This window comes from Glycine soja, chromosome 8, assembly GCF_004193775.1.
Source record: "Glycine soja cultivar W05 chromosome 8, ASM419377v2, whole genome shotgun sequence".
NCBI classification, from domain to species: Eukaryota; Viridiplantae; Streptophyta; class Magnoliopsida; order Fabales; family Fabaceae; genus Glycine; species Glycine soja.
Window position 1 is genome coordinate 13,383,035 of NC_041009.1, and position 12,497 is coordinate 13,395,531.

The 12,497-nt window shown below is 26.0% G+C and overlaps 1 protein-coding gene across 1 annotated transcript; it reads left to right on the forward strand.

The window, feature by feature from the left end:
* Positions 1–601: 601 nt before the first annotated feature.
* Positions 602–2,802, forward strand: LOC114422095. Its single transcript, XM_028388297.1, has 2 exons — positions 602–916; positions 2,032–2,802. The coding sequence occupies exons 1-2, from the start codon at positions 611–613 to the stop codon at positions 2,578–2,580; spliced, it is 855 nt and encodes a 284-aa protein (XP_028244098.1). The 5' UTR covers positions 602–610; the 3' UTR covers positions 2,581–2,802.
* Positions 2,803–12,497: the final 9,695 nt, after the last annotated feature.

A 12,497-nucleotide genomic window follows, 5' to 3' on the forward strand; every position in this document is an offset into this window, starting at 1 on the left:
TTGATAATACAAATCTAACGTCATGCATCCACAGGGTCCAAAGTTCATTTATGAGCTTGAAACCATTAAAAGTTAGATATGAAAATAATAATAATAAAATAAATATAAAAAGAAATCATAGAATAAATACAAAAAAACATTATGCTCCATTATGACCATTCTTTAATTCCCGTGAATAATTATATTACCGGAAAACTGAAAGAGGATGAATAAATTAAATTAAATGGTTTAAATTAAGAAATTACCGGATTAAGGCACCAAAATTTGTCTACTACTATTCCTTGCATTAAATGCTCCCATTAACTTACATGCCACCCTTTTCTTGAATTCTCTTCCCACTCCTCTCCACTACCCCCCATTAATTAATACCCCTCCTCCACATTAAATGAAACAATTAATCAGAAATTTAATCAAATTAATTTTTTTTTCGAAATTCAAAACCACGATACAACTTGTAACAAAACCAGAAAACCGAATTTAATGAAATTTAATTAAATTCAATGCCATATCTTTCTATATTATTTATTTATTTCAAAGTCTTTTAATTTTACTGTAACGTACCATCATATCTATCTTTATTGGCATATATAAATCTCTAACAGTCACACACATGAAGAAACACACTCGTTTGGTTTCATCTCTTTCTCTTTCTCTCTCTATCTATCTTATTTTTCTCTCTCTAAAATCCTCTGTGAGAACGTGCACAGCAATGGCTACAGAGGTAAGCTCTCTGATTAGGGTGATGGGTGGCGGCTACAAGGAGGAGCAGCATCGGACTGTGGGGAATGAGTCACACGGTGAGAAATCAACGGCTCTCATTACTCGGGACTTGCTCGGTGGGTCCTCGACTGAATCACAGGAATTGGACCTCGATTTGCAGGTTCCTAGTGGCTGGGAGAAGAGACTCGACCTTCAGGTTTGTTCAAATTTCTTTTTTCTTTTCTTTCTGGGTATTTTCTGTTTTGTTTCCCTGGACAAACAAAAAAAATGGTTTTTTTTTGTCCCGCAAAGGAAAAGTCATCATATGATTCCTGGGAAATGGAAATTGTTATTTTTTAAAAATGAAAAACCAACAATGGAATCGAATCATTGTATTTTGTAGTGTTTCTTTTGTTTTTAATTTTTCAGTTTGTTTGTTTTGTTTGCCGTTGAGGTTTGTGTTATAATAACTTTTTTACGGGTTGTTTTGTTTTTAATTCTTTGTTTATGATTTTGATTATTTATAAATGAATAAGATTTATGCGTGCGTTCATTGGGGTGCCCGATTTGGGACTTTTGCGATTTGCTTTTGCCTTTTGGGAAAGCGGAGAATAAAGAGAATTATTATTTTTTTTTAAAAAAAAGGGTTAAAATTCAAGTTTTTTGATCGGTGATTGTTGGTGTTTTTTCTCTTTTGTGGTATTGTTAAAACTTTTGCCTTTTAATGTAAAAGAAGGCCTGCAATTACTCAATTTTCGTTCCTTTGTACCTTTGTATTTATTTCTCATAAAGCAGAGTTTATAGGATTCCGATTTCTGTTATCCAAGCTTTATCAAATATGGAGCCTATGATGTTATTTCTGAGTTTCTCTCCATCGATTGATGCCTTTCATAACCAATTTTATTCTTTTGTATCACTCTCAATTAACCTGTTTTGTTTTATACTGTATTAATTCATTCGTCTGTGTGAATTTTGTTACTTATTGATCTCATAATTGGTTTTACAAATCCCCATGTTTAATAGTTATTGAGATCATAACAAGAATAATTTTCTCATGGGTAAAATGTGTCTTACTTTCCTTGGTTTTAATTAAAATTGGTTTTTAGTGATAATTGGTAGTACTCTGGTATCCCTGATACTTAAAGGAGGTAATTCAGTTCCAGCCGATGTCTGATATTCTAAGTTTTATAAAAAGACTGTATTTACCAATTATGAAAAGTTGGAGTTTTAAACTGAAAAACTTAAAACATATTTTACCAATTATTTTAATTATTTAATTATCATGGATGTCTTGTGATGATTTTGTGGTTGAACTTTGTTTATTGTTTTCAGTCAGGAAAAGTCTATCTCCAAAAGTGCAACACCACAATAGGCTTTCCACCAATCTCTGAACACAACAAGCTGAATGCAAAGCCAGCAGGGCCAAAACTCCAAGACCTAAACTTCCCATCATCATCCCCCTCCAATGTGCTATTGAACCTCTTTGATGAAACAAGTTTGGACCTTAAATTGGTCTCATCCACACTCCCCTCAAGCAACAACTACCAGAGTGTGTGCACCCTTGACAAGGTCAAGTCAGCACTAGAAAGGGCAGAGAAAGAGCCTATTGTCAGGAAAAGAACCTCATTCTTGAAGTCACCTCTCTCGGTGTCGTCGCCTTCGTATTCCTCCTCGTCGTCGTCGATTAGGGAAACCACAATTCAAGAAGATGAATGTGAAGAGAGGCTGAATGTTTCATCATCACCTATGGCTGCAGGGTGCCCTGGTTGCTTATCATATGTAATGATCATGAAGAACAACCCTAAGTGTCCTAGGTGTAACTCTCTTGTTCCTATTCCTTCCATGAAGAAACCTAGGATTGACCTCAACATATCAATTTAAGTTGGGTAATTGATGAAAATTGCCTCCATTTTCAATATAATTTGTTATTATTTTTTTATATCAACGTTTTATGTAAATGGAATGATAGAGATGATAAATTTAGGTGGTTTTAAGAATAGGATCATTTGTTTAGTGATATTGGGGCCAGGGTTTATGAATGTATATTGAAAAGTCACTGCCGTTTTACTAGAAAAGTTAATAGAAAATTCTCCAATTTCTGCATTTGTTTCTTGCCTAGTTTTTTTTTCTTTCTTCAATGGGTGCTACTAATAATGAGTACTGATCAGTGATCACTACTTCCTTTGCAAATTTGCTTTCAATTTTTCTTTTGAATGATGATTTTGCTAATTAATTGAATTTGCATCAGTTGAATCAATTGAATGAAAGTATTTAAGTTTATCTAAATATAGATAGTTGGATTCAAAGGTACCATTATGATCATTTATATCCATCTGATCAATGTATACCTTAATTATTTCTTAATGCTATTTAAATAAAAATTTATGGTAGTACTTTATGAAGGGTAGGAGCTTTTTTTTGTTGTATTGGGTCATTTTTCTGGCTGCATATATCAAGTTGCTCTGGCTACACACTACACAATGATGAAAATGCTTTGGATATTGAATATTGAAATGAATAAAAAATTTCCTCCTTTGATAGAAGTAATAATGAACAAACGTTATGAATCTAAGTATCGTTCTAGGCATCAGTTAAAAAACCTTTAAATTTAATATCTTATATTAAATATATGCATTCATTGAAGCGTGATTTTTTTGGGTATATTAAAAGTGAAAGATTTGAATGTTATTTAAATTGTTTATTTTACGAATAACTATTTTAATAACATTAAAGAGTATTTAATTTTTTAAAGTATTTACTAACTTCCTAAAAAAGAAGATACTGAATGTTTTTAATTTTAATTTAATACGTAATTAATAAATGCATTGCTTTTATGAATTGGTATTATTTTTACTTTCTTAACAGTAGTCTGAACTCTGAAGATATTTCTTATCATTATTTGATAAATTTTCAAAAGTTACTTTGAATTTACTACTAAAAAATCTCAATCTTATTATGTACCTAATTTATATAAAAAAAAAACAAAAATGACAACTTTGTAACTTAGTGGTGGACCCTATCATTAATAAAGCTAAAATGTCAGGATGTGAGTATAATCTTGTGTGACACACTCAGTGGGTACAATTTCTCTCGATTGACAAATATCAAGAGCTGATTGGACTAAACTTTCAAGGATTTTGTGAGGTACGTATTTGAGAAATAAATAAATAAATACTACAGTACTGCCTCTCTTCTTTTAAGCTATTATAATAATAATAATAATAATATATGAATTAAAAAATATAATTTTTATTTTTATTTTTATTAACAGTAATTGTAAGTATTTTTAAACATTTTTCTTCATCTGAAAATATTTATTATTTAATAAAATAAATATATGTTATTAAGAACAATTTAATTGTGGTGGTACATATTATATGTTATTAAGATTTATGATTTTTTCTCTTCTAGTATATGTTATTATAAGATTTATTGACTTTTCGTAATTATGTTTATCTTTTTAATCTTTCAAATATTTTTTGTACAGAAATATAATATGTTATTTATATTAAAAAGAATATACATAATTATTATTATTTCTAAAAATATTTCTCTACTTTTTTTATTATTTTTATTTGAGTTATATTATATTTAAAATATTTTGAGCGCCATATGTTTAATAATTGTTTCTAAACTATAATATTTAAATAAATTCATAAATACATACTGATAATTTTAATAATTACTTTATAAAATGTCTTTATTATAGTAATTTGTGTAATTAATATTTTTCTTATAAATAAATAATGATATGGAAAGAATATTACTATTAATTGATTTCTATATTATTATTAAATAATATTTTTATAATATTCCACACTAAAAAATAAAGTAATACATATTTTTTATTTATTTAATCATTCAAAAAAAAATTTAATCATCTCACATCATTATATATTATGATTCTTTTCAGAATATATTAAATATTATGATATAAAGGTATAAAAAATTATATATTTGTATTAAATAAAACTTACCACAATTAATTATAGAGATTAGCATTAATTATATGAATTATTTTTATATAATAGTAGTATATTTTTATATTTAACATGACCATGTCATTATTCACGTACCAGATCGAATCTAAACAGGTATACGTTCATATAGTTTAAGTTTTTTTTAGTAGTTAATACTAAAATAATGTTGGAAACATTAATATGATTCTGGAAAATTAAGTGCCATAAATATCATTAAATGGCATTGATTTGGTGCCTCGTTAACAACTTCTTTGAATATGTTAACGGTAAAAATTATTTTTAATGTCTAAATTAATGCAACAATCTTTTTCTAATTAATTTCACCAAAAAAACCTTTTGATAATTAAACTGATATTTTAAAAATCTCCCAATAATTTTAATTTTGCAAAAATATTTATTATAAAAATAATTATAAATCTTCTTACTCATTTTTATATTCTAAGTATTAATTTATTTATGTTTCAAAAGAATTAAATACATTTATTTTTCATAAAAATATTTATTTTCTGATAGTTTTATTTTTATGTTAATTTTTTTTATAAATCTCAATTTTCATTTCTTAATATTTTTATTTTTATAAAATAATAAAAATTAATTAAATATAATTTTAAATTAATTATTTTAATTTTTAAAATATTATTTTATCCTTGATGTAAGTTACTTACGTCTTCTGACATGTTTATTTAAATTAATTTAGTTTAAAATTTTAGACATTTCTATTGTGATTTATATTTTTAGTTTTATTTTAATTATGAAATATTTCATTCCTACGCAAGATATTTATTAGTAAGACTTTAAAGTTAAATAATATTTTACGTGTACTTTTTTTTACCTAACTTGAGTGATGGTTCCAGAAACCTTACAAAGGGACTGAATTTACTTTTCCTTCTTTTATAATTGTTTGAATGTTTAACTTTTAATAAATAGTAATTTTTTAAAAAATTATTATTTCTATACATTAAATTAAAATTAATTTTTATATTAAATGATGATAATCTTAATTGTTATTATAATAAAAATCTAATTAATTTTACATAATTTTATACTAATTATCACTTTAATCATTCTAACAAACAACATACATAACTAATTTTATATTAATCATTATTATAATCACAACATACAAGATGAATTTTATATAACTTTATACAAATTAACTTATATATATATATATATATATATAGATAAAAAATTTCAAGAGAGAGGAGGGACTCTCGCCCCCTCTAGATTCGTCTTTTATTAACGTGACATGTTAGTTTTTATATCAAATAGGCTAAATATCTTTCTTTTTAATTAATTATTTAATCAAAGAAGATTTATTAGTTTTTAATTAATATTTAACTTTCTTTAATTAACATTAAATACAGAGAGATATTTACAAATAGTCAATGAAATAATATTCTATTGATTAAACTAAATTATAAAATGTTTAAAACAAAAAATTAAACATGTGTGCTTTATTCCTCTAAACTCAAATATAAATAAAATTAATTAATTTTTATACTAATTAATAAAATTAGTTAATATCATTTAATTATACTAATCATATTTAATTTTTTTTTCTTAAAGTGTCTTTTATTTGAACTTGATGTGAAGAGTTAAAAAGACTCATTGAAAATAAAATTTTAATTAATTAAAAGATATTTTTAAAATGATATCATTAAATAGAATAAAAATTATTAAAAATTGCTTATACTATTTGAGTCCAGTGGATTTTTGTTTCTTATAATTAAATGTGAAAGGAGTATATTTTAATTTGTATTTTTTATATTTCATATTTATTTATGATGGTTTGATTTTGGTATTTATTACTCTGAAAGTAATTGTCAACAAAACCGTATTTATAAATATCTAGTTCTCAACAAAATAGGACCCCGTTAATTAATCAGTATTTTTAGCATTTTGGTTAAGAAATTAAAATGAAAAATATTTTTGTTTTTTTGAATTCTTTAACTAATGTCCTACAAGGATACTGACTATCATTTACCTAGAAAATAGTATTCTTTTCGTCTCATAATAATTGTGATTTTTTACTTTTTCAAGTAACTTTAATTACTTTTTTATATTCATTATAATATTAATAAAAAATAATAAAAATTAAAAATAAATTAATAATGATAAAATTAATTTTGTAAAATTATCATTCCTCATTCATTTATTAATTTTTGTTGATATGTATAAAATAACATAGAAAGTCAATTATAATGAGGAAGTATAAAAATTGTCAACAAAACCGTATTTGTAAATATATCCATATAGTATTTTGTTTTATTATGTTAAATGACAATATTGAAGTTTGAATTTAAGATTTCATTAAAATTATTCAAACTTTTCATTAACTCCACCCTAGTAGATTAGTTACTAGGTAGTATTAATTAGTTATATAACTTAAAACCAATTAAGTATGTAGAGACGTGTTAATGATCTTTGTACACATGAGAAAGGTTTTGAATCTCCGTTCTATTATTTGGACAGTCTTGATATATCGTTATCCTTGATCTTTCGGCATCGAAGATTAGTTATGAAACCTACTGTTAATTAAGAAAATTTCCGTGAAGAAGGTGTGTCTGTTTACACACTTGAAATACCAAACACATAAAATTAATATGTACTTCAATCCAAAGTGTAAATGATTTCATTGAATAACTCATCAAATATATGGAGAAAAGACCATATTTATTTATTAACAAATGCTAATCAGTATTTCTAGGTATTGATTAAGAAATTAAAAGAAAAATTATTTTTATTAAAATTATGTTGTTCATAATTTCTTTACGTTATTTTATAATTTTTATAATAAAATATATATTTTTTAAAAATTTCTTAAGAAATACCTTAAAAACACTAGTTATCCATGTTCTTATTTATTTTATACAAAACAATATATAGCACATGCATTCATTTATGTAGATATTTTACCATATCATTGTTTTGGTCATTTTTGTGAATACTAATTTGCATTGCCAGATACGCTTGTGGCTTATAAGAAATGAAAGGGAATTAGACATGACAGTGAGGAGTAATTAAGTACATTTCATTGACCTGCAGCATTGTCATGTAGCATATATAGTTCACCGTCCAATCCAAGAGCCATAATTTTTCTTGTCAATTTGTCATGTACCTTAGTTCAGCCTATTCTTTGTTTCCTCTCTTTAGGAGCATTGAAGGCAGCACAATTAGTTTTACAGACAAGATCGAGCAGATTTGTTTTGATTTTGATAATTTTTTAAAATCACAAATAATTTTCATGAAAAACAATTTTATTTTAACGGAACATAAACATGTTTTGCATCATAATTTTTTTTCTTTAAATATTTATTATTTAATACAGTTACATAATTAAGCTGAAACAATGTCGCATTATTATTTAAACATAATTGAAACATATATGTAAATTAATCTCAGAACATTTATTTTTTATTTCAAAGTGTGAAAATGATTTTTCACCACCAAAACATCCTATTGTAACCGGGTAATATCGCAATAAATTGACCTTAGCACAACTATTAGAACATGTATCTTCAATGTTCTTTCTTTTTATTTAAGAGGACACGTATTTGGAAATTACATTGAATATATAACTGATATGTGAAGTCAGAATTTTATGAACTTCCTTTTATAAAATTTAATGTTGCCAAATAGTATTTATAAATTTGAACCCAAAACCTTTAGGGGAAGTTTGTTTTAAGGATCATATTTTTAGTCCGAGATTATTATTCCTCAGAATAAAATCTGGGAATATTATTTTTGGATATGTTATAAAACATGTTTTTGGTTAATTATTAAAAATGAATGAGAAATTTTTATATTTCAAGGAATGATTAAAATATGTGTTTGTTTGACATTGTTTTTTCTAAAAATATATATTATATCTAACTATTAAAATATCCTTATTGTTGAAATTTGTTAAAAAAATATAAATGTATTAAAAAAATTACAAATGTAATAATCCACTGGAAAGTCACAAAAAAATAGTGCACAAAAAAAAATGTCACTATAACTCATCATGGTCCCTTTTGCAGGCTTACGCTTTAAAACTGCAACCTTCTCATTGCCATGCAAGTACATGTATACTTGCTACAAATGAAATAGTCAAACAAAAAGACACAAGTAACTTTAAGAGAATAATCAATTTAGAGTTACAGTGTTAATATTATAAAAATTTAGAGTATCATTTTAATAGAAATTATTGTGAATTATGAAATTGGCACATGAACAAAATGTGTGAGAATTAGAAAAATTATAATGCATATGTGAAGGGAGCATTAAGAGGGCAGTTGGTGGGTAGTGAGTAGTAAGGAAAGTATATGTTTATTTTTATTTATTAAGGGATATTGTTGTCTTATGGGAATAAATATTGGTTATTCCTTTTGTTGAGATTAAATATTGTCCCAATTAAGGTGAAATTATTGTTTATTCATATATAAAATATATCTTAAATTAATTATTTTATTAACAAATATGGTATAATTTTTTCCTCTCTTATATTTTCAAGACTAAAAATTTACTCTAAAACAAATGCTCCTTTTAGTATTTTGGAATATATATATATATATATATAAAGTTATTTATCTTTTAAGTAATTCACAATTCAGAAGATTATTAGCTATGCAAATATTATTTGTATTAAAATATAATTAGTAACAACTCATATCTTTCCTAAGCTTGCCTCTACCTATCCTTCCTTTAATGGAATTAAAGACGAAGAAAGCCAAACCTGTCTTTCACTCGCCTGGTTACCTTGCCTAATTATATTATAAATTTGAATCAAAGTCTCTAATTAAGTATATATATATATATATATATATATCCTTATTAATTACATATTCTATATCTTATTGTTTGTCTTTACTAACATAATTCACACTTTAAAAGATTATTAATTTTGTAAATTAATTACTATGATAAAATGACTTTTTTTTGCTGAACTAAAATGAATTTTTATTAATATAGAATAAATTATTTCTATAAAATACCAAAAAATGTAATTATTACTAAAAAAACATGTACGCAAAAATATAATATATATATATATATATTATAAAATTTACAAATTAAATATATACCAGTTTATGTGGTTTAGCAAGGGACTCATTTGTTCAACTAACCATCCATTAATTTAATATCCTCCCCAAATCGATCAAATATCAGAATTTGATAACATACATTATTGTTAAAATAATAAATATTTTGAGAAAATTAAACTAACATGTTGAAAGAGAAGTACTACAATTTATACGCTGGGTCTCCAGCACTCTTATTAAGTTTTCGATAAGCACTTGGAGCTAAGTCGTTTTCATTTGTCCACCAATAATTGCGGGGACAATGGAAATATATTATTAACCTGGAGCATAAATCAACTCTCTAGCTAGCCTTTTCAAAGTCAAATCTGTTAGTTTTTAACACGTCCCTTCCCATTTTCAATGTTAACTTGTTCAACGTTTTAGTTGGAATTATAATTACCATAGTATAGTAGCAATCACTTTATATAGTTCCAAATCATTCACACTCACCCATCCACTTTTTAATTCACTAATGTAGTACCACTACCCTTTTTCTATAATTTCTCTTTTTCTTGTAAAATTTCTCCACCCCCCTTTTTAAGCATGAACTTACATTGATGGTTCAACTACTATTCTGTCGAATAATAATTTGTTGTCCATCATCATGGCCATGAGTAACACACACTTGATAGAAATCTTAAACAAATTCAGGTTAATTAGGAAGAATAAATGCTCTATGGTTGCCTCTCTCCCTCCCTCCTTCCCTCCTTCCCTCTTACAATAAATAGGTCTTCCCAATTTGTTATAGAACCAACAAGTTGTGCTGCAGTGGTAACCATTTACAAGCACCCAAATTTTTAAAAAAGAAAAGAGAATGAAGAGCCATTATATATAGATATATTGTTAAAATTTAAAAACCCACTAATCTTAATTAGACTGTGACTTGCACCCCCATAAAAATTTGATTTTATATGTGTTAATTTATAGTTCGTGTTTTAAAATTTGAGCCATATTTGTTGCTCTAACACAAGGGACTGTGGTGTGGTACTCACATGGCAGATTATTTAAAGGGAAAGTGATGTACAAAATGTTGTTGTGTCCTTTAAATGTTTGAAAAAAGCATCCACCTACACTTTGTCAAAATGATGTGTTTAATGGATGCTACTGCTGCATGAATCTAATTAAGACCAGTTACTAGACCAAGTCATTAATAGACCTAACAAACATTAAATGACCAATTTAATTTTTATCATAGTCTTTAAAGTTGCTCACCTAACTTCTCGTATGACTTTGATGTTTATTCTCTGAAATCAGTGGAGCCGCAGATGTAGCACACTCCTTTATTTGCACCATTAATTAATCAACAAAAACGTACCACTATTTTTCAATGTAAATATACACTACTTGATTTTCCATTGTCTTGCATGGGTAGGACACAGCCCTCTCTCTTCCTCTCCTGACTGCTAGCCCTTTTTTTCTTCTTTGCCAAAAAAAGAAAGGAATATATATATATATATATATATATATCCATATTTCTCAAAAATATATAGTTAAGGTTAGGAATATGACCGCAATATCAAAGTTCTAAGGTGAAATTTTGATTCAAATGTGGTATATATAACGTCTACATCATTTGTAGATTCTTCTTGTTCATATAACAAGGGACCCAAATACATGTCGATATCGTATCCATTAATAACACCAACATTTTAAGGGGTTTATGGGTGCTAAAAAAATATCCCGAAAACATTTTACTCTTTAGTATGTTTTATATCTGAGATAGGTGCATGCTTCTGCCTTCGCGCCCCCCACCACACACATGTATAAAAGATAAGATAATAAACTTATAATAAACTTGAAACAATGTTAGATTTAGGAATTTCATAATTTTTTATTAGGTTAAATAAGATTTAGTCATCCAAATATTGATCCATATCGGTTTTATTCACTGATAAAAATAGCGGTTTTAGTTCTTCAATAATACTCCCTCCGGTCTCAAATTAATATATGAAAAGAAAAACACAATGAATGACTACTCAAATATAAGAAAACTCCCAAGACCAAGCTGGAGACTAAATGTAGGTCATCCCTAAACTTTTAAGGATTTTTTTTTGTTAAGCCTCTAAACTATTTAATTTATAATTAAGTTATAATAATATCGAGTGAAGAATTTACAAATGCTAAGAATACTAGTTGTGTACCTATAGAGTGAGAATATTGTCCTAAAGATGAAAGATTACTCAATGCAGATCTAAAGATGTGAGAATACTTAAAGAGGACTTGGAGATGTGAGAATACTAACATGAAGAGGTAATTAAGGATACTTGGTGCAGTCTTGCAGAGGTAAAAATATTGAGTTGATAAGCAGTTTGGAAAGGCTAAGAAATAGTACCCTGAAAGAATACCTTTTTTTGAAAAAAAAATGTTTATAAAAAATTCATGTATTTAATAAAATGTGTTATTAAGGTTTAAAAAATAAAAAAATATTCATTTTGAGTTAAATATAATATTTTAGTTAATTAATTTTAAATAAAAGAAGATTTCAAACAAAAGAAGGTTTAAAATTATTTTTTATTTCTAAATATATAATTATATACATAACTCATTTTAAAACATGAAGAAACAAACGAGACTCATACATATGCAGGTGTAACAAACTGGTTTTAAATATGAAATAAACCTGATACTAGAACAAAGCAGAATTTGAATATTTACAATCTAGTCCTGAGAAGTAGCTTCTACAGTAAACTTGGTGTGTGTCTTAATTTTATAATCTATTTTGTTTCCAAGTACAATAATGGATTTTCCTTACTCC

Bases quoted from the DNA above. Each gene is read 5' to 3' on its own strand.
- LOC114422095 (XM_028388297.1), top strand. From the start codon at position 611: ATGAAGAAACACACTCGTTTGGTTTCATCTCTTTCTCTTTCTCTCTCT. The intron at 917-2,031 runs GTTTGTTCAAAT...TATTGTTTTCAG, and splicing joins AGAAGAGACTCGACCTTCAG to TCAGGAAAAGTCTATCTCCA.